The sequence below is a fragment of the Melospiza melodia genome, chromosome 21, assembly GCF_035770615.1.
Source record: "Melospiza melodia melodia isolate bMelMel2 chromosome 21, bMelMel2.pri, whole genome shotgun sequence".
NCBI classification, from domain to species: domain Eukaryota; kingdom Metazoa; phylum Chordata; class Aves; order Passeriformes; family Passerellidae; genus Melospiza; species Melospiza melodia.
In genome coordinates, this window is record NC_086214.1 from 10,493,898 (window position 1) to 10,514,757 (window position 20,860).

Consider the following 20,860-nt stretch of genomic DNA (forward strand, 5'->3'; position numbering starts at 1 on the left):
CCTTTTGCAGTATATACCTTCATCAGCAGGAGGATCTTTCAGGACTGATGAATGTAAAACACTTTTTTCTTCCTTTCAAATAAAAAGACCAAAATTAAAGATCTTTAGTAACACAGTTTCTCTTTATTCTCTGACATTAATATTTGCTGATAAAGGAGGAAGAGAACTACAGAGAGGAGTCGGATCCTCGGACAAGGGCATCAGAACCCCAGTCTCCTCCCCAAGTGTCTCGCCACAAGTCTCATTATCGGAACCGAGAGCACTTTGCTACCATACGCACAGCGTCGCTGGTACGTGGAGGGCTGGTCTGGGAGAGCTCTGCAGGAGGGCATGCTTTGAACACAGCTCTGTGCAGCTCCTCAGAGCTTTCTGAATATCACCACAATATGAGCAACTTCTCAGAGCTTTCAGAGTATCACCATAATATGAGCTATCTTCATTGACTGAGATACTGGCACTGAAATAATTTAGCGTCGGTTAATAAAAGCTTCAGTGAGATACCTGGGCAAATGTAATTTGTGTATATTAAATATTTTAAGTGTCAAATCCGATGTGCCCCGTAGAATATAGGAACCCATTTATAATAATAAGCTGGTTTTTATTTTCATATGCATATTATGAATATTTGTGGGTGTGTGTATGTATCCACCCTCATTGTATTAGGCTAAAAGGCCGTTATTTAGTACCAGCTTTATAACAATTGTACTGTTTTTCTGCTGGAGCCCATGTGAGCTTATCTCCTACAGCAGAATTGAGTTTTTAATCTGCTCTGCTGCCATTAGGATGTGTGCTTTTCTTTACAACAAAATCATATTTCTTAACTGAATTGTTTTCTTTTGTGGTTTGAAGACTGCTGAAAAGCAGATTAAGCAGCATTAACTTCCTCTGGCCCGATGTGGTTATCTTCCTAGGTGACAAGGCAAATGCAGGAACATGAGCAGGACTCTGAGCTCCGAGAGCAGATGTCTGGCTATAAACGTATGAGAAGGCAGCACCAGAAGCAACTGATGGCATTAGAGAATAAACTGAAGGCAGAGATGGACGAGCACCGCCTCAGGTTGGACAAAGATCTCGAAACACAGCGTAACAATTTTGCTGCAGAAATGGAAAAGCTAATTAAAAAGCACCAAGCAGCCATGGAAAAAGAGGTAGGAGGTTATGGTTTGTCAGACCAACCCATGTTTGTTAATTACATTGAATTGTCCACTTCCCCTCACTGATGCAGAGATGACAGTGTGGACTCTGAGATGTCTTGTTCTCAGGAGCCAAGCAAATTGGTAGTTAGAAAAAAGTTAATACATCACCTCCTTACACTGAGGAGTTATGTAACTGGAGAAAAGGTATGTCCTTCACGGCAGTAGGTTGTACTGAATGTTAGAATCCTGACCCCAGAAAAAACACGGAGGGTTTTCCTCTCTCTTGCCCTGTCTGTGCTGTCAATAATTGCCTGCCATTGAATGTTGTGGAAGCAGATTAGCCTGCAGAGAAATGTGCCAGCTACACTTAAATGTTCACTGTCTAGTTGTGTATGGATATGTGGGGGGCTGTGCTTTTAAATAATTGATAATGAAGTGGTGCTGCCTACAGCAGTTATAATCGATTTTTGTTCATCTCTGATCTCTCAGTGGAAGGCTGAGGTTATAGTTTATCATAAGGTTTAGACTTTTGTAGGCAAGATTAGGTGAACAATAGGGCTGAGGGAATGTGGCACTGGAGGAGGACTCTGCTGGGTGCCTTGATGGGATGGGGAATGAGGAGAGAGGGAGGACAAGCTCCTCTGACTTGCACTTGTCCAGACTCATGGTGAATATTGTGGTGGCTACCATGAGTCCTGGGTCTTGAGGCTGAAATTGGACATGAGCTATAATCCATTGGGACTCAGACTGACTTGCTGCTGGATTTGCTGTAGGCTAAAGTGATGGCCAACGAAGAGAAGAAGTTCCAACAGCATATTCAGGCCCAACAGAAAAAAGAATTGAACAGTTTCCTGGAGTCCCAGAAGAGAGAATATAAACTCCGTAAAGAGCAGCTGAAAGAGGTAACTCATCCCCAGTGAGAAATGTGAGATACAGTGTGAGAGTGGTGAGCATGTGAAAATAAGTGACTCTGCACCACAGATCTTCCACAGGATTGCAGTGAGTTCTGCATTTCATGAGCACATGAGTCCTTTGTGTACTATATTTGTTTCATCTCTTTGACCTTTGAATAAGAGAATTAATTTTTTTAGTTAGTTGTTGGTAACTATATGTTTGTCTTGTGGAAGTACAAACCTCTCCATTGTTTAATGCTGCTTTTTAGCCAGAAACATGCAAAGTTGGCAATCCTAAGGAATGAAAAAAGTTTATGAAAGGTCATGAAGATTTTTCTCATACATTGTTGTTTGCAGGTAGTGGCCATTCCCTGCAGCAGTTAGTGAAGTTTCTTATCACTTAATTTTTTTGTAAGGAAAATACCTGTAAAGCACTATTAATTTTAATGGAGAAAGCTGTGTAATTATTTAATAATCATTGCATTTTAGTGAAAATCAAGATCTCTGTGAAATGCAGAGAAACTGTAGAATCAAACTTCCAATTCTTTTTGTGGAGTGACTGAAACCTTAAGCACTATAAATAATTTTTTTGAAAGAACCATTTAATGCTCAACCATCAACTTGTGTGACACAACTTTGGAACTTGCTCCAAAGGGAAATATTCCCAAACATAGGCATTTCCCAGGAGAAAAAAAAGGCTAAAGAGCAGCAGAGCCAAGAAAGATCTAACAAAAACTACAGTAGCGTGGGCTCTTTATAATAACACAGAATCTTTCTCTAAGTGGGCAGTAGATCACAGAGCACCAAGAAACACTGATGAAATACAGAGGAGTTCTGTCTCATTCTTCAGTTGAAGTGTATCACAACAAGTCTTAATTACTGCATGGGCATCTCTATTATGCAATTCAAGCAAGCAGAGTCTTTTGCCAAAGATACTTTAAGCTATGTAGTACAAATGTGGAAATTCTTTAGTTTTACCTGTGAACTTCTTTACATTGTTTCTGTGAGTTACAGCATCTCAGTGAGCAGTCTGCCTTGATGAGTTACAGTAAAATGGGTATGTGCTCTGATCAAGCAAGACACAAAAAATTTTCTGATGTGCTTCATGTGGCTGGAGTTCTGTTTGAACAACAGGACGTGAACACTTTCCTTCTCTCAGTCCTTTGGGAGCCTGTAAGAATGTTTACCAGGCAGTATGGCAGTACCTCCAAGTGTCTTCAGTGGCAGCCCCTCATTTTGACATTTTCAGTTGATACATAGGTCTGGAAACTGTGGACATAAATCAGTATTTTGGCCAGTGGAGAAAAAAAAAAAAAAAAAAGCTGCAGTTGAATCTGTTCCACTGTGATTTGTCTCCTGGTATTTCCTTAGTGTTCCTTTCATGATGTGATGTATTTTGAAGAGGCTGAGATGGCACCAACCTTGAGAATAGAGAGTAGAACATAGTTCAGTAGTTCATTAGTCAGGTCTGTCCAGTTCATAGCCAAAGAACTTAATGTAACTATTCCACAATTAATCACCTTGCAATTATCAGGAGCTGAATGAAAACCAGAGCACTCCAAAGAAGGAGAAGCAGGAGTGGCTCTCTAAGCAGAAGGAGAACATCCAGCATTTCCAGGCAGAAGAAGAGGCCAACTTACTGAGGCGTCAGAGGCAGTACTTGGAGCTGGAGTGTCGCCGCTTCAAGAGACGGATGCTCCTGGGCCGCCACAACCTGGAGCAGGACCTGGTTCGGGAGGTAAGGGAACAGGGAACAGGCAGAGATCAGGCCTGGATGCACCTGTGGGGAGTGCATCTCACCAGAGCACCTGAATTCCTGCTCAAATCACACACAAGTGTTTGTTACCACATCCAAAGTGTTTTGGTAGAGCAGTGGTTGGATGCTTTACAGTACCATCTGGTAATCCCTGTGGCATCCAGTGTACTGGTTAATGCCCTATTGCAGGAGAATTGTTAGGTCCAAAAAGTCATCAGACACAACAGTTAACAGAAAATGCTTACTGTGAATCCTGTTGAGCATCTACAACAGGAAGAAGAAAAGTGAAATGAGGAAGGAAAATTACCGGTGGCATTGCTGTCTGCTGCTGATAAGACCAAGAAATTCTGTGGTCTGTCCTCAGATGCCTTGGAAAGAGAAATGCCCTTGTGAACAAAGTGAAATGTCACTTTGTCAACGGAAATCCAAGTAAGTACAAAGAACCTAATAATTCCCTGTGTCCTCCTGCTAGGAGCTGAACAAAAGGCAGACACAGAAGGACCTGGAGCACGCCATGCTGCTGCGTCAGCACGAGTCCATGCAGGAGCTGGAGTTCCGCCATCTCAGCACCATCCAGAAGATGCGCTGCGAGCTGATCCGGCTGCAGCACCAGACCGAGCTCACCAACCAGCTGGAGTACAACAAGCGCCGCGAGCGGGAGCTGCGCCGCAAGCACGTCATGGAGGTCCGGCAGCAGCCCAAGAGCCTGAAGGTACTCAGGGGTGTGGGAGCTCTGAAGGTGCTGAGGGATGTGGGAGCTCTGAAGGTGCTGAGGGATGTAAGAGCTCTGAAGGTGCTGAGGGATGTAGGAGCTCTGAAGGTGCTAAGGGATGTAGGAGCTCTAGAAGGTGCTAAGGGATGTAGGAGCTCTGAAAGGTACTCAGTGGTGTAGGAGCTCTGAAGGTGCTAAGGGAGGTAGGAGCTCTAGAGGTACTCAGTGGTGTAGGAGCTCTAGAGGTACTCAGTGCTGTAGGAACTCCCGTTCAAGCTGGTAATGGAAAACTGGTCCATGAAAGACTAGTCCATTGCAGCCCTTTTACAGTGCAAGCAAAGCCAAGATGATTTGAGGCTCCTTAACTTGAAGAGCACCTAGTGGTGATCAGCATTACAGGGTATTGCAGGCAGGCCACAGCAGCACTAGTCCCTCCTCTTCTTTGAAAAGCTCTTCTCAGCAATGTCCCTTCCTTTCTGGGGTAGTTTTAAATGCATTTAAATGTTCACAATATGTGCTTTTTTCCCCCTCCTACACCATTTTCTGATCCTTCTCTCCCCCATATACAAAAATAAAATCCGCGTTTCTGTAATGAAGCAGTGTCGTTTAAAAACAAAACCCAAAAGCTTTGTGTTGCTGTGTGTATCAAAATGAACTTCACTCTCAGTCTTGGCTAACTCACCTGGTTAGTGTTTTTATATTAAAGCTGGCATGGTGGCAAGTGAGGAGGGGGAAGAGAGAGACAGCAGCCAAGTGCAGTGTCCTCAGGAAGCTCCTGGCACTGACCTTTGCTGTTTGTCTCCTCTGGGTTTCTCATGCTGCCCTTGTAGCTCTGGTGGCTGACCAGAATTATGGGGCCTCTGTGATTGAGGCTTTTAGTGTTTTTGTTTAAGCCTTCACTTCATCTGAAGAAGTCCAGTGGTTTATTTTGAAGTGTCTGGGAAGGGTGTATAAGGCCTTTCACAAAGCTGCCTGGTACATTTCCTTTGAGGAGGCAGACTTCTTCTCTCCACCCAGTGTTCAGCTGTGCCAGTAACAAAACGAGTGTATGGCATACTGAGCATGGGGTTTCTTTGTTGTTCTACATCTTTCCTCTTCATGATATTTTCCATCTGACTTAGTTTTCACCACCTGCAATTTATCTTCTTACAGAGAAAATAACCAACTTGAAAACACAACTTCAGAAAAGAAAAAATGATACCTGATTTGTCAATATTAGAATAATATTAAATAGTGAAAACCTGGCTTGTGTGAGAACAAGGGACCATCTGATCACTGTTGAGAATCTCCAAGGATATAGTGTATAAATAGCAGATGACTTCACAGGGAAGCTGTGCTGCACTCTGAGCTGAATAAAACTGAAGCAGCTGTATTAGGTTGATCCTTCTGAGATTAGCATGAATGAGTTCTGCCTCCCCAAGGTGATGTGGTGCACACACGAGTGGGCAGCATGTCCATTCTCCTTCCCTGGCAGCAGGATCTGTGGTACTGTGTGCTGCAGGGGCTTGGCTGCCCTCACACCTCTGCAGACTCTGCAACCCTTCCCTTTTCCAGGGAGGACAGGGCTGGAGCATTTTGCAGGAAGCATGGAAAGCTTGCACTTTGCTTTGCATGGCTGTTCTGTGATTAGTGAAGGATTTCAGGCTTGAGCTGTCAATCCTGCACCTTTGCAAACCGGCAGTGCCAACAGCAGAGCCCTGGACAACCGTTGGGTTTGTAGCACAATCCCCTCTTTATCGAGGCTGTTCTCTAGCATTAACTCCTTCTCCTGCCTCTGACTAATGCAGGCAAGTATTCTTAATTGGATAGATAATTTGACCATTTGTTCAGTTTCTCTCCCCAGCAACGTTTTCCCTCAAGGGCACATTTCAGGCTTTCCCTTTGTTATTTAGTGAGGCCCTTTGTCCTGGAAGCAGGTTTTTAACGGTCAGTGTCTGTTCTATGACAGCACCAGAAGGACCCATAACTAGAATTCACCCTTCAGTGAAAACGGCTGTTATTATTTCAAGTGTGTTAATTGTGATGCAAATACCCTCTTGCTGGTATTTCACAATACTAGGTCAAAATGATCTTGTCAGAAGTCTGACTGGAAATCTTACCCCTCCCTTCTGTTTCCTGTTGTTAAAGCCTTTGGATTGGGAGCCTGTAAACAGTCTGGTGTCCCAGCAAGACTTCACAAAAAATGAGGACAAAATAGGTTGATAGTGTTTTGCTGTGACCAGGTCCCTGATAGGAATGTGTAACCTGCTGACACTTCCCTTAAGGGCAGTGAGAAACAACCTTAAAGGTTTCCTGGAAGGAAATAACTTTCTGTGAAATTAGAGAAAGGTTAAAAGTGATGCATTCCTCTTCATGGTACGTGTTTTGATTTGAATGAAACCCATCTTTGTCCTGTTCTCTGCATCAGGTTAGCAAAGTGTTACTGTTTTATGCAGCAAAATGTTTTTGGTCTGGGGGTTTTGTTTGATCCCACTGCACCTTTGGAGGTGGCTGCAAGTGCTGTGCTGATCACCTGCCCTGCTGAGCCCTGAGTTGGTGTCAGGAGCAGGCAGTGGAGGGGCTGATTTGGCCATGCACAGAGATCTGCTCTGCCTCACTGGTTCACATCCCAGAGCTCTTCCAACTTGCTCAAACAGGAGTCTGGTCCTGTGCTCTGTTTGTGCCTCTAGTGCTTCAGTATTTGGCATGGTGCCTAACAATGGGAAGGCCCTCATGTCTGATTTTAGTGATTTGTGTTTTTTTATTTATTTGTTTATTCTTACCATGGTGAACTTGACCATCAATTAACCATCATCACTCATCACTTCTGGGTTTTGCTTTGTCAGTAGTATCCCTGCCAGACATCCCACAGAAAGATACAGAGAACTCCAGAACACCTTCCTTTTCAGGATCTTGAAACACTTAGTATATGTTAAACTTCACAGGCTACTCTGAAGGCAGGTAAAAGGAAAAAAAAATTTCTTCGAGGTCATACAGCAAAGCTGGATCCCAATACCTTTTCCAGGATTGGTGTTCCCCAACCCTATGTGCAATCACAGCTATGTCTCTAAGCAGTACAGAGATGTTAGCAAGTGCAAAGGGAGGAAAACTCCATTTCCAGTAAGTCTCCACTGGGACTGGGGAATTGTTTTGTTTGGTAGACCAAAACAATACTGCTGTTTTGTGGTGTACATTTTTAAGCATCTAGTCTTTTTTTGGTTTCTTTATGAAAACCAGGCTCATAATATCAAGGGTTAGAATACATCTTATATTCATCAAACCCTCAATGGAAAAAGCATTGCTCTTTTTTCCTGTGCTTTCCCATGCACCAGATCTGCTTCTTTTCATAACATTAAGTGCTGTTCATATATATGTGCCATACAAGCACAGTTGTGTAAGTATGGTTTTTGGTGCTAATAAATATTAGTCCTGTCCCTCAAGAACTTTTCTTGAAAAGCAGCACCCAAGACTGGATTCAGTCCAGTGACAAATGTGAGGCTCTTTGTGCAGAGACAGCTGTATTTAGGCTGGAGCTTTGTTATAAAAGTGTCTGTATTGTAATTGTTTTGCACAGTAGCAGTGTCAAAGCAGCTGCAGCAATAGTCATTGCCTCTTGTGTATTTTGCTTCCCTCCTTGCACTGTAGATGTTAATATACATTTGTGGATTCTTGAACTCATATCCTTAATGTAATCCTAAATATCCATTTGAATGGATATTTCGCTCATTTGAAACATGCTGGTTTTTTCTTTGTGTCCCCTCCATCTTTCCAGTCAAAAGAACTACAGATAAAGAAGCAGTTTCAGGATACATGCAAGATCCAAACCAGACAGTACAAAGCACTGAGAAACCATCTGCTGGAGACCACGCCAAAGAGTGAACATAAAGCTGTCCTCAAACGGCTCAAGGAGGAGCAGACCCGGAAGCTGGCTATCCTGGCTGAGCAGTATGATCACAGCATTAATGAAATGCTCTCTACACAAGCTGTGAGTCGCCTCTGAGGGACCCAGGGTTCCTCAGCCAAAGAGGGATGTTTGCATTTGAACCGCTCTGTATCCTGACAGCAGGCTCTCTGCTTCCTTGCTGCGCACGCCACCATTCCCTGCACAGTCCTTCCTCTGTGTTTAGAAAGCAGAGTTCAAACCCAGAGGAAAGACCTACCACCCCCTCCAGGCAGGCTGAAGCTGAAGCTGCTGTTGTAGAGATGCAAAGTGATGCGTCTGTGTGACCAGTGAACTGCTTTTGCATGAAATGTGGCAACATAAACATCCCTGTAAGAGCATCATTACATAGTGTGCAACTGGCTGTCCTAATTCATTTAGATTTTGATTTGCTGATGATACCAACCCAAGCATGTGCCACCAGCGGAAGATGCTCATTGAGTCATGGAGGAGTCCACAAAATCTGAGGTCAAAGTGTTGTGAAACTTCTGTGATTCCTCTTTAAGAGATTCCTTCTTTAAGGAATGACCACATGAGCAATGCTTCAAATCCTTGCTACAGCTTAATGTGCACTTTTCTTTGCAATTCTTGTATATTGCATCCTGCTCACATCACTTTGTACACAAATTTAACACTGTGAGGCAGGGTAGCTGGCTTCTTTTATGATGGGAAGGTTAAAAGTTCAGTATCATGTTGCTTTTAGGTTTATTTCATTATATCCTTGTACCCAAAGTCCTGCATTGGCAAGGCTCTGGACTTAAGTCTCCTGGGTAGAGGTAATTGGTTGATCCAGTTGAATAGAGCAAGAGAGCTTCTCTTTGCCTCTAGCAAAAGGAGAGCTGAGGATGTTTGCACCTCCAGCAGTCTGGTCTCTGCAGTGTGGATCGTGGTTCCTGAGGCGCCACTGCTCATCAGCATCACTTGCATCAGTGCTGTGGGCTCACTGTCACCAGTCTTTGTCACTATAGGTCCTCTGTTCAGCCAAGCCAAGTACAATAGAGACCAATTGTATTGCTAAGAAAACAATGTCCCAGCCCATTCCCCCCCTCCCCACGGTCCTCCCCTGGAGTGTCAGCAGTGGTTACCCCATGGTGAAACGTCTCTATTGTCTGTCTTTCCCAGCTGCGTTTGGATGAGGCACAGGAAGCAGAGTGCCAGGTTTTGAAGATGCAGCTGCAGCAAGAATTGGAGCTGCTGAACGCATATCAGAGTAAAATCAAGATGCAGGCAGAAGCCCAGCATGATCGGGAGCTGCGTGATCTGGAGCAGAGGGTGTCCCTCCGCCGGGCCCTCCTGGAGCAGAAGGTAAAGGGGGCATGTGAGCATCCTAAGCACAATCCATATTTCAGATCCTAAATTCCACTTATCAGTGAAAGATAAACTGCTCTTACTTTGCTGTATATAGTAACACAGATCATTTGGGTGTTTGTCTCTCTGGAGTTGAAAGCTCAGTGACACATAGACTAAACTTTCTGCCAGCTCAGGCCTCCTGTGTGAGCAGCTTCTGGCTGGGATAGAGCTGCCTGAAGTGTGCCAGAGGGGGATGTGCCTCTCTGGGCAGAAGGGAGAGAGAACTGTACTGTCTCTCTCTGAGCTGGAGATTGGCTTCCCTGGCCTCTCAGAGAGCAGACAGTAACAACCTAAGGCAGGGGGCTGCAGTGTCCCTATGAAATTATGTGTCTTATGAGCAAACTCAAGTAGCCAGAGCCACAGGTGTGGTGCATTTGCTGCTCCTCAGGTCTCAGCTTGTAGTTGGCTACAGGTGTTTCTTGTTAAAGTGTATTCAGGTGCTTCTTGTTAAAGTTTGCTGCAGGTGCAGTGCTAGATATGTGTCTAGAATTGTGAGTGACCTACACAGACCAAGGGAAGGGAAATGCACCAAAAAGTGGTGAGAAGAAATAAATCGTCAGCCTTTCTCCTGGAGTTGTTTTCCCTTTGGACTTGTGCTATAAGTGTCAGCCATTGCCATTTACACATTTCCCAGTTTTGTTCATCAGTGTGTAATAAATTAGGGCGATTACTCTGTGGCCTCGAGGTTCCTTACACTGAAATTCTTCTAGGGGCTAATGGATGGATGCTGGGATAGTCCTCAGAGCACTGCTCCACCTCATGGCCAGCGGAGGGAGCACCCCAGGGAGGCAGCACAGTCCTGCTGGGCTTTGGCCTCTGCAAGGAGGCAATTGCTCTCAGAAAATAAATGAATCTGTGAAAGCAGAGTTCCTGTGTGTCATTCGTGTGCAATAGCTGTCTTTAGACACCACTGATAGTTATTTTGGTCCCAGCTCCCGTCACAGCCTGGCACGAGTATGGATTTATCTGGAGGTGCATTGCCCTCTGGTGGCATGAGCAGCTCGGGGAGGAGGTGCCACAGTGAGCCAGTGCTCCCTGCTCTGTGGGAGCAGCATGTATTGTAGATAGTGTTAGAAGCTTCAGTGAAGCCAGCAACTCAAAGAAACCCACATCAACCAATAATGTTGTCGAAGTCTTCCATTGTGTACCGGGATTGAAGTCTCTGTGTGCATGGAGAACCCCTGTGGAGGATTTGGCATCAGTGATGGGGACAGGAAGCTTAACAATACTATTTCACAGAGAGAAAAAACAGATAAAAACATCATCTAGCGTAGTTTTTCATTTTGTGTCCCTATATTGCCTTAGAATAGCAAAAAAAAAAAAAAAGGATGGTGCTTCAGCTTTCATAGGTTCTTGTAGCAATATGTGCAGTCTTGGCACAGGAAAATCACAGGTCATGCACCAGCAGTGAGACCTTGGTGGGGTTCCAGTCACTTTTGCAGTGCCTCAAGGGCAAACATGTGGGTCCAGAGGCAGACACATCATTCTTTTGCAGAGGTATTTTTTGGGAGGAGAGATGATGTTCTGTTTTTGTTAGGACTAAGAACTGTGAGTTTTCTGGTGTGGGTTCCTCGGTGATGTCACCTGGTGTTTGCTGGCATGTGCTAACTGAAGCTGGCAGCCAGAGAAAGGGCAGGTATGTGCACAAGATGAATGTCTGCATTTATATGCACAAATAAATGTGTAGCCTGTGGCAAAGTCAGTCCCTGGTGTTCAATAATAAACCAGATTCCAGAAGTTACTGCATGCATAGAAATCTGCTTCCTTTTCAGCAGGCTGCCCTTTACTTTTGGTGGTGCCCATCATCATAACTCACCAGAGCATGTGTGTCATGTCCATCCCTGGAGTAAGGAGGGAATAGCCAAGCTCCATTGATGTGAAATGTTGTTTGTATTGCACCAGCAATGAGTGTGTCCCAAGAGTGTCTTTAAAAGAGTTCAGATTTAGTCATTTCCTTCCCACATGCCTCAGACACTTCATTTTCAGAGTGGTTTGAGTGATGTCACTTTTAACAAAGTGTCAGGCCTTTCAGTGAAGTTCAGTTGCACCAAGTCCTGTGTGTTGCACTGTCACTGAGGCTGAAAATGGTGACATGCTGAAGACATTGAGAAAAAGAAGGATTCTACTTAGATAGCAGGACAGGAAAAAAACAAGCAGAGCATTTTAAAGAGGTAATGTTACAGAAGGTACCTTCTTCCTCCACTGCCTTTGTGGCTTTCAGCAGGAATAGTAAGCAGGGCTGCTCAGTGCACAGTCTGTCACTCACCTAGAGTAACAGGCAAGTGGAGAAGGAGTTTCTGAAAGCCCCAAATGGCTCAGGAGATGACTCATGCTGGAGCAGATTGTTTCCTCAATTCCAGATGAAATTGCTTTGCATATTCCCTGACTCAGGCAAGAGAGTGCTTACAAGTACAAGGCTCTGCCTGGTGCCTTCAGCACAGACCCAGATAACACCTCTTGGCCATGTTGCTGCTGACAGCAGGGAGATGCCAGTGAGCTGTGCTGAAAGTCTTGGCTCCTGCTTTTTCCCCATTTGGTCTTTTTCACTGAGGCCAAAAGAAGCTTTTTCAGTGCTGGCAAGAAGATAATGGGTTTTGGTTCTCCACCTGACTGCAAAGATTTCAATAAGAAATGCTTTCATCCCTGTCTGATGGGTGTCAGGAGGCCGTAGTCCTGTGTTTTCAGTACTTATAGTGCTGATCCCAGTGCCCCTACCAAAGTAGTCTTGGAAACCAATTTGGAACAGTCTTATGGAGGAGAAATTGGGGTTGCCAGCTTGCATATCATCTAGCTAATAATCTGCCACACAACTCAAACAGCACTGCCTATGTCCTTCAGCCACACACCCTGGAAAAAGTACCAGGGCAGTGAAATATGAGAAAACCAAATTAGGAAAGGGGTAGAGAGGAGGTGATAAATACATGAGCTAAGAAAATCTGGCCAGTGAACATTAGAGAGGAAGCTGAATGTGGGCTTGTGCATTGAATCCTAGAGAAAACAGCAGTCATCATCATAATCATCATTAGATTCAGCTACAAACAGTGAAGGTCACCATAAGCTGTGTTGGCAGGCTGTACCTGAAGGTGCTTTCCCAGTAGGCATCTATGGAAGCTGTAGACTTTGCTGGATCTCAGAAGATTAATCTATGTCAAGATGTTGGTATCAGATTCGCATCCCTCAAATTTCATGTATTCGCCAGGGAACAGGGACCAGCACCCTCCAACTGGTGTTCATCATTCTTTGGGCTGTGTGGGTCTTTGAGACTTAACCCTTAAAAATTCACCCTTTTGTATTCAGAGCAGACTGCATGTCCACGGATATCTGATCTAGAGCCAGTTTCCTGCACAAATGCAGGAAGAAGTCCCTCAGTAGCTGTTACAGGTCCTCCAGAGGCTGTGCCAGTCCTGCTGCTACAGACTGTCTCTTTTTTTCCTTCCTAGATTGAGGAGGAGATGCTGGCGTTGCAGAACGAGCGCACCGAGCGGATACGAAGCCTGCTGGAGCGCCAAGCTCGCGAGATCGAAGCCTTTGACTCAGAAAGCATGAGGCTAGGTTTTAGTAATATGGTTCTTTCTAATCTCTCCCCCGAGGCGTTCAGCCACAGCTACCCGGGAGCTTCTGGCTGGTCCCACAATCCTACTGGGGGTGCAGGACCTCACTGGGGTCATCCCATGGGTGGCCCACCGCAAGCTTGGGGCCATCCAATGCAAGGTGGACCTCAGCCATGGGGTCACCCCTCGGGGCCCATGCAGGGGGTACCTCGAAGTAGTGCTATAGGGGTCCGCAACAGCCCCCAGGCTCTGAGGCGGACAGCTTCTGGGGGACGGACGGAGCAGGGCATGAGCAGGAGCACAAGTGTTACTTCACAAATATCCAATGGTTCACACATGTCTTATACATAACTTAAACAATAACTGAGGGTGGCAATTCCACTGGAGCTGTCTGCCAACAGAAACTGCCTACAGACACCAGCCCAGCAGCCTCCTCAGTGCGGTGCTGACGTGTGGAAGCTGGGTGCACATGGAATATTGTATTCATTTTGTAAAGCATTACGTTTTGTGTTTACTAACTGGGATGTCATAGTATTTGGCTGCAGGGTTTTGGGGGGTGGTTTTTGGTTTTTTGTTTTGTTGTTGGTTTTTTGTTTTGTGTTTTTTTTTTTTTTTTTTTATGTTTTGGAGGGGTCTTGGGAGGGCATCTGAGAAATATATGCAATTAGTCAGAAGAGTTGGCTGGTGGTCATCACACTGACAGAAGGGCCTCAGACTGCCTTCATCATGCCATCCATGTAGGAAGTCTGAGGGAGAATGGAGACCTCTTCCCATATCCATGAATTTCGATCTGCCACCCTGCAAAAACCAGGCAAGCTGCCTTTAAACCAACATCCAGGGGAGGAACAGCTGGATCTTCTGTTCCATTTTTATTTGTCATTAAATTGGATAAATTTCTAGGGTATTGCCTCTGCCAGGAGGCATTTTCAAAGAGTTGTAGGTGAGGAAGAAGGTGAGAAGAGAGGCCAAGAGACACCAGGGCTCAACAGGGCCCTTCTACCCAAGTGCACGCTCTGTGTCGTGTAAGAAGTGACGTTCTGTCAGAAGGCACTGGTCAGCTTCCCGAGAACTCTGTAGGGAAACCTGTCTGGGGGAACAGGCTAGGAATGTTTGAAATGGTCTATCTGCTTTGGCACTCCCTGACTGTGCTGCTGGTAGCTCAGATGAGGTTGGGCAGAGGAGCGTAAGTAATGCACTTGTACAGCTAATACTGTGACATCTCATTTTAGCTAAGCATCAGAATAATTCTTGGAGCCCAGAGTAGTCCTTTTTGCTCCATTCAGAAATGTTTAGACTTTCAGCCAATCAGTCTCAAATGCCAGAGGTGTTTTGAAGGATGCCATAGTCACAAAATGCCATTGATCGGGTTTTTCATTATTACACTACATCCATCAATTTATTACCTTTTTGGCTTGTTGCAATTTCCTGTTTACATGTAGTGTGTAGCCAACTGTTGAAATGTTTAGTTGCCATGGTGTACCAGGAGGAGCTGAGCCAATGACTCTTTCCCAGCTGATGACTAACCCACATCACCACTGTAGATCTTGCTGCATGTGAGGCTCCTTTTTTATTGTTTTCATTGCTGCAATACTTCACAACTTTTACAGTCCCTAGAGATGCTGTGATATTTCGGCAGCGTATCACACCATGTGAGAAGGCACTACTTCCAGAGGGCTCATTGGAGCTGCTGTACTACTGAAAGGAAACAAAGGAGGTTGTGAAATCCATACAGTGATAAAAGGTCAGGGAGTCTTATAACTGAATGACTTTGTTGGCATCGTGTCATCCCTTAAGTGCTGGGAACCAGAGATGCCCCCATGCTCTCGTGCCAGTGCCAGGACGGTGTCGCTCAGCCAGGACTGTGGGAAGAGCAGGTAGATGAAGTTTGGTTTGAGGCAAAGGTTTCCGTCTTGGGGACTGACCAGCCAGGGTTCTTTGTAAATGTTTTTCCTTGCACACTAATCATCTTGAAGAAAACACTAGCTGCTAACTCTAGGATTTGCCTTTAATATGTTTATAGGGCTCAAAAGCGAGGTTTTCCGAATGTGTTTGTCCACGTGACATATTTATATAGTAAATAGTGTCTCGCTGCTGTTCAGTACCCGACAGGGCAGCGCTCTTTCGTTAGCTAAATTAACATCCACTCCCAGTCCTCAACTCTCTGCCAGTGTCTGGTGAATCCAGCTGGGATTTCTAGCATTGTGATGTAGCGTATCACTCTAATTGAAGATGGAAACTCCACCAAAACATGTTTGAGCAGCCCCTTTGTAAGGAGTTTTGTTGTACTAACAGTTGACAGAAGCCTGGGAGGAGGTGTGGGTCCCATGGAGGTTTCTCTGGATGCTCGTGGGGGCAAGTGGTAACTGTGAATTGTCCTGTCCTTTCCTCTGCTATGTTTTTATGTGGAATTGGATGTTTTGGGGTCACTCTTTTGCATTGCAGTGTTGTTGAAATGAAGCGCAACTCGTTTAGGAAAGGTACCTGTGTTTTCCTAGGTTTGGAAGGAGAGACAAAACCAAAATGAAAGGCCAAAATTGTATTGGGGTTCACCATGTGATTGTGGAGGGTGCGCCCAGAGCATGGTGCTAACACAGCATTTTGAGTTCAGCTCCTCTATCCCAAACAGCAGCAGCTACAGTGGGGACAGGCTATACCTGCAAGTTCAGTGGGTTCATTCTTCTGCTTCTGTTATGGTTTGAATTTGGTCAAAGTCTCTGGCTTAAATTGAGCTACTTCAACAGAATTCTCTCAACACATCTATTTGTGTAATGTCAAGCATGACTGAATGCTGAATCCAAATGATGGCTATCCCATATTGGCTTTTTTGTATTCAAAAAGAATTGTGTAGTAACCATTTTTACATGTATATCATGTGCAGACCTGGACTATTCCAACAAGTTAATATTTTAATTAAAATAGTTTGCAAAAACTGATTCAGATCAACTGGTCTAAATGTGTGTGTCCCTGTGTGTACGTGGGGGAAGAAAAGCTGTCCCAAAACTGCCTGATCTCGAGGGGAAGCACCTCATTACACAGCTGTAGCCAGAGGAACTCAGGGTCAGGCTGTGCCTTGGAGGTATTTGAGGAGGCCCTTGGTGTTGAGAATTTTAATGTATCTCAGGTTTATTTCTGAGATACATGAACAACTGTGCACTAGAGAGATGCAAACACTCTCTGAATCAGTTTGCAAACTCTTATTTTTAAAAGTAAAGCGTTTTTAAAAGTAAGGCCAGTTGCTCCATGTTGTGCTCAGTGCAGTCATGCCCTCAGTTTTAAAATTACTGTAATCTGTAAATTGTGGAAACTACTCCAGTACCTCAGCAAAGATGTTCTCTTGCATTTCTTACATTCATATTTAACACTGGGGAACTCTTTTGTGTGGACTACTTAAAAATTTTATTGCGGTATTTTTAAATCACCAGCTTGACCCCTGAAATCTCTTTTCTGTGGTTATTTTTCTCTCCCCTCTGCAAAGACCTGAAGTTCTGGTGTAGCTTAGCCCAGAGATGGAAAAAAAAAACAAAGTAGCCAGCATTTTTACCTCTTTCTGATTCAAATTTACTTTGATTTTATTTAAAACCTGTGAAAGGGACCACATTTTTCTTCTTTTCCATGGTCCCAGGGAGCCAGCAGCCACCTCTCCCTTCCATGTTGAACATTACGTGCTTTCTTCCTTGGATGCAGCACTGAAATGGAGGCCACAGCTCTGTTTCACCTGCATTCCCTCCAAGCCTGTGAACTTCAAAGAGGCTGAACAACTAAATACATGATGTGATACCAAACTTTCCACAGAAAAATTTCCCTGCAGCCATTACTTGCCTGGCTTGGGGCCAGGCTGGCATCGCTCTGTGTCCCACCCAGCCCTCCTGCGCCGGAAGAACGGGCACTGCACACTCGCTGTGACCTGCACGGGGGTGCAGCCAGGGCACTCCTGGGGCTGTGCTGTTGTTTAAACCCCCAGGGCCCCTCGCCTCCAGGCTCCCAGCCCCTCGACCCTGCTTACGTGCCATTTCTTGAGAGGCAATAAATCCTATCGTACCACTGTCTCCCATTACTCTGTTGAATACGCACATCTCTCTGGATATATATATATGGTATCTCATTTGTATATATTTATATACTCTGTATGTATGTGTGTGTGGGTATAGGTGCACACACACCTCATGCTGTGCATTTCTGTCAGGGCACTTCAGTTCTGCTGTTCTTTAGCGCTCCTGTTTGTGAGCAAAAGCAACCCCTCAGCAGGGCTCTCGGGGCGAGGGCACAGACGTGGCACAGGCTGTGCTAGGGCTGAACCCTAGCAGCCCTGGTAACTGCAGCTTGCTTTTTCTGGGGCGTGAGAGGGTAGGTAGCTGCTGCGGCTGTGCTTTGAAGGAGACCAGGGAGCTTCCTGAGGGTACCAGAAAGTCACAAGGCAGCAGAGAAGCAAACAAGATGGTTTAGCGATAGGCAAGCAGTGGAGGCACTGTAGGGATCTGCTGGGGAGGCGGCGAGTGGGCCGGTGAAGTGCTCAGCAGGCTGAGCTCAGAGTCCCCAGCTGCGTCTCGCCACGAAAGATCACAAGCCCGGCACGGTCTTGGCTCGCTGCACCGGCACTGGCTTCTGGCATTCCTGAGGTGGAGCCGCTGCTAGCTCTGAGCACTGGCTGCCTTGGCATGTGTCTGATACCTGGAGGTTCTTAGGTTGTGTGGAGGGGCAAAAGAGAAGCTAGATTGGAAGATTTTAAGTACACATGTGTGTTCTTAGAGACTTATGGTCTGTACATCCATATATACACACAGAGATGCTCTTGGTCCATTCTTTACTCTGCTTAGGCCCTGTGTGCTTCGTCACTCGAGTCCAGCCAGCAGCGGACAGCCTTGTTCCTCTCCTGGGTGCTTGCTCTGCAGTTCTAGTAAATCTTGGCCCTGGTCTTTCTCATAGTAGAGGGGTGAGTGCCATGCTGGACACCACCAGCTCCTCAAGCTGTGAAGACCCTTCTGACCTTCTCCTTTGTCCTCTCCAGACCCCATCTTAGGGAGGCATTTGACAGTTCAGGGGATAAGCGGTTCTTGCATGTGTCAGGTCACGCATTTCCCCCAAGGACGCCCCGCCAACTCAGCAGAATGCCAACCCTGGGCTCTCTGTGTGCTACCAGAGAATTCGGAGGCAATATTCCCCCTGTCCCTTCTGGAAGGTCTCTTGCAAGTTTTTTTAGGAGAGACTTGGGTTTGGTTGGGTCATTCTTACCCTTTCCCAAGGAGTAGTGTTGTCTTTACCTGTGCTCCTGCCTGTAGGATGTTCCCACCCCAGTGCTGGCCCACAGTGAGCCCAGAACCACGTGCCAAGGACAGAGGAGCAGTGGATACCCAGGCAGGGATGCTGGTCACTGTCTCTCTGCTGTGGTTGTTTGAGTTTGCACTTTTACAAATCGATTGAGCCGAAGTCTTTTGATGACTGTATGTCAGGCGCTTTGGAGGGTTGGGGCTCTCTGTTTACAGGCAAAAAATAAGAAAACCTGATAGATCTAGTGGTTTTAGTAAACATCACCCCACCAGGGAGCAGTGGCAGCAGATAACCCAGGTTCCTGTTGCACAATGAAGTTCAGCCAACTGGGCTGTGATGCTGCCTGCTATATCCCTGCCCCCTCCTCCGGGGGAAGGAGAGCCCTTTGTCAGCTAGAGAGAGACTTAGTAAATCGGATTTGCCAGCAAACAAGCACCTTAACCACTGAGCTGTGGGTCTCAATACTTGCACTTCACCTGAAGGCTCCCTGGTGGGGAGAAGGCAGTTTGGTTCACGACCATTAGCTCTGCACCTGCCTGGCATCCTCAAAACACCCTTAAGCCATGTCCTAGGGAAAATAAGACCCCAATATCAGCTCCCGCTCTCCTTGCTTTCTCTGAGTGCACACAGTGAGACCAGGAACCAGGAGGGCCGAGCCTTGCCCCCACGGATGTGAACAAACCCTGGGGGGAAACTTCTCCCCACCTCGCCCCTCCGGCCCCTGCCCCGCTCCCCACCCTTGAGTACGGGTACCTCAGAACATGCACAGTTTGAATTTTCACTGACAATTAGTTTAATTATTGTCAGTGAAAAGAATTGTAATTATCTGTAAATATGTAGTTAACAAATTGACCTAGTTTCTGTATTTTTTAAGTTTTTGTACTAAAATTTATAGATACAGTATGTGCCAGCTAGCAAAAAGCTACTGTAATTGCCAGTCGTAGTTCAGCATGCACCTAATCCCTGAGACTTGTCCAGTGATGCTGTAAGGAATTTGTGCTTAAATATTGCAAGCTGGGGAGGCAAACAGCCACTGGCCTGGGGCTTTTGGCTTCCAGCCTCCGGCTGGGTTTTCCCTGATGGCTGTGTGGAATCTCCTTCCCTTGGGCGTCCTGTACCGCATGGAGGGCAGTGCGAGGGACAGAGCAGAGCGGTGGCTTCGAGCTTGCTCTGGAGCTGAACTCAATGGGAACCAAGTTCAGGTTCTTTGCTGCAGTTTAATACCGGCTTGTGACTATGTTTTTCAATCTCTCTAGAAATGATCTGTTTTTCCCCTTCCAACTGTTTTTGTCTTAAGCCCGAGTTCATCTAAATCTACTGGAGGAAAAAAAAACCAAAAAAAACCAACAAAAAACAGCAAAACAAAAAAAGACTTTGATTTGAGGTCGTTGCCTGCTTTTAGTGCCAGGATCACACATTTCTATGGCAACTCTGAGCTCAGCAGAGTGCAGAAATCAGCGCAGGGTTGTTGACAAGCTGAAGTCGGCGGCCGCTGCCTCTGCACAGCTCCGGCAGAGCCCGGCTGTGCCTGGTGGCAGCTGCCAAGGGCGACTTTGGGGGTGCAGTGTGGTGGCTTGTGGGGGTCCCAGTGTCCCTGCCCCAGTGCAGCTGGCTTGCCCTGCAAGACCTGCTGCTGAGCGAGGGGTGGGCTCCTAGGAATGGTCAGGATCTGTGCTCCGTGTCCTGTGGCAGAGGCAAGCTGTGAGTCAGTAGCTGTGCTGAGCATCCCGGGAAGCTGCGAGCAGAGGAGTCTGAGCGCCGGTGAGGCCGTGCTCTCCGGGTCTGGTTATCCTGGAGGTTGTAGGGAATGGGAGCTTGTAAGGATTTCAAGGATCAGAGAAGGAGAGGCAGACGTGCGCGTACGGGTTTGGCTTTTGGCAAGCAAACCACCCGCTTCCTTTCTTCAGCTTTTCTTCCCTCCTAACCCCCCGCAGCTCTTCCCCCTGCTTTGCTTGGAACAGGAACATTTTTTTTACCTGCCTAGAAACAGCTAAAAGATTTGGGGGGGGTGGGGGGGGGGGCAGCCCTGATGTAAATAATTAACGTTGCAAAGTGAAAGTGTGTATAACATAAAAGGCTACAGCCCTTTGGTGACTTGTAAATGCTTTGAGAAGGTTGTGGTATGACGTGGAGGGGCCAAGCGACCTGCCCGGCCCCGCAGCCATCGCTGCCCCACCGCCACCGCGGGGCCGGGGGGTCGGGACAGGATGGGGGGACCCCACCCCTCGGTGTAGTGGATGGGAGGGTAGCGTAACGTGTGTAATACGGATAGGAGAAG

General features: G+C 46.2%; 1 protein-coding gene across 3 annotated transcripts in view; it reads left to right on the forward strand.

Annotated features, from left to right (window-relative positions):
• TAOK1 (TAO kinase 1) overlaps positions 1-16,841 on the forward strand; it is a 62,469-nt gene extending 45,628 nt beyond the window's left edge. For 2 of the 3 annotated variants that reach the window (XM_063173667.1, XM_063173666.1), the window contains exons 13-20: positions 156-290; positions 912-1,148; positions 1,910-2,038; positions 3,564-3,767; positions 4,258-4,497; positions 8,249-8,461; positions 9,539-9,721; positions 13,207-16,841. In XM_063173667.1, the coding sequence (XP_063029737.1) occupies positions 156-290; positions 912-1,148; positions 1,910-2,038; positions 3,564-3,767; positions 4,258-4,497; positions 8,249-8,461; positions 9,539-9,721; positions 13,207-13,668 (1,803 nt within the window). In that variant the 3' untranslated portion in view covers positions 13,669-16,841. Of the gene's footprint in view, positions 1-155; positions 291-911; positions 1,149-1,909; positions 2,039-3,563; positions 3,768-4,257; positions 4,498-8,248; positions 8,462-9,538; positions 9,722-10,476; positions 11,776-13,206 lie in introns of those variants that run through there. The other variant, XM_063173668.1, reaches the window with a different exon arrangement.
• The last annotated feature ends 4,019 nt before the right edge of the window (positions 16,842-20,860 follow it).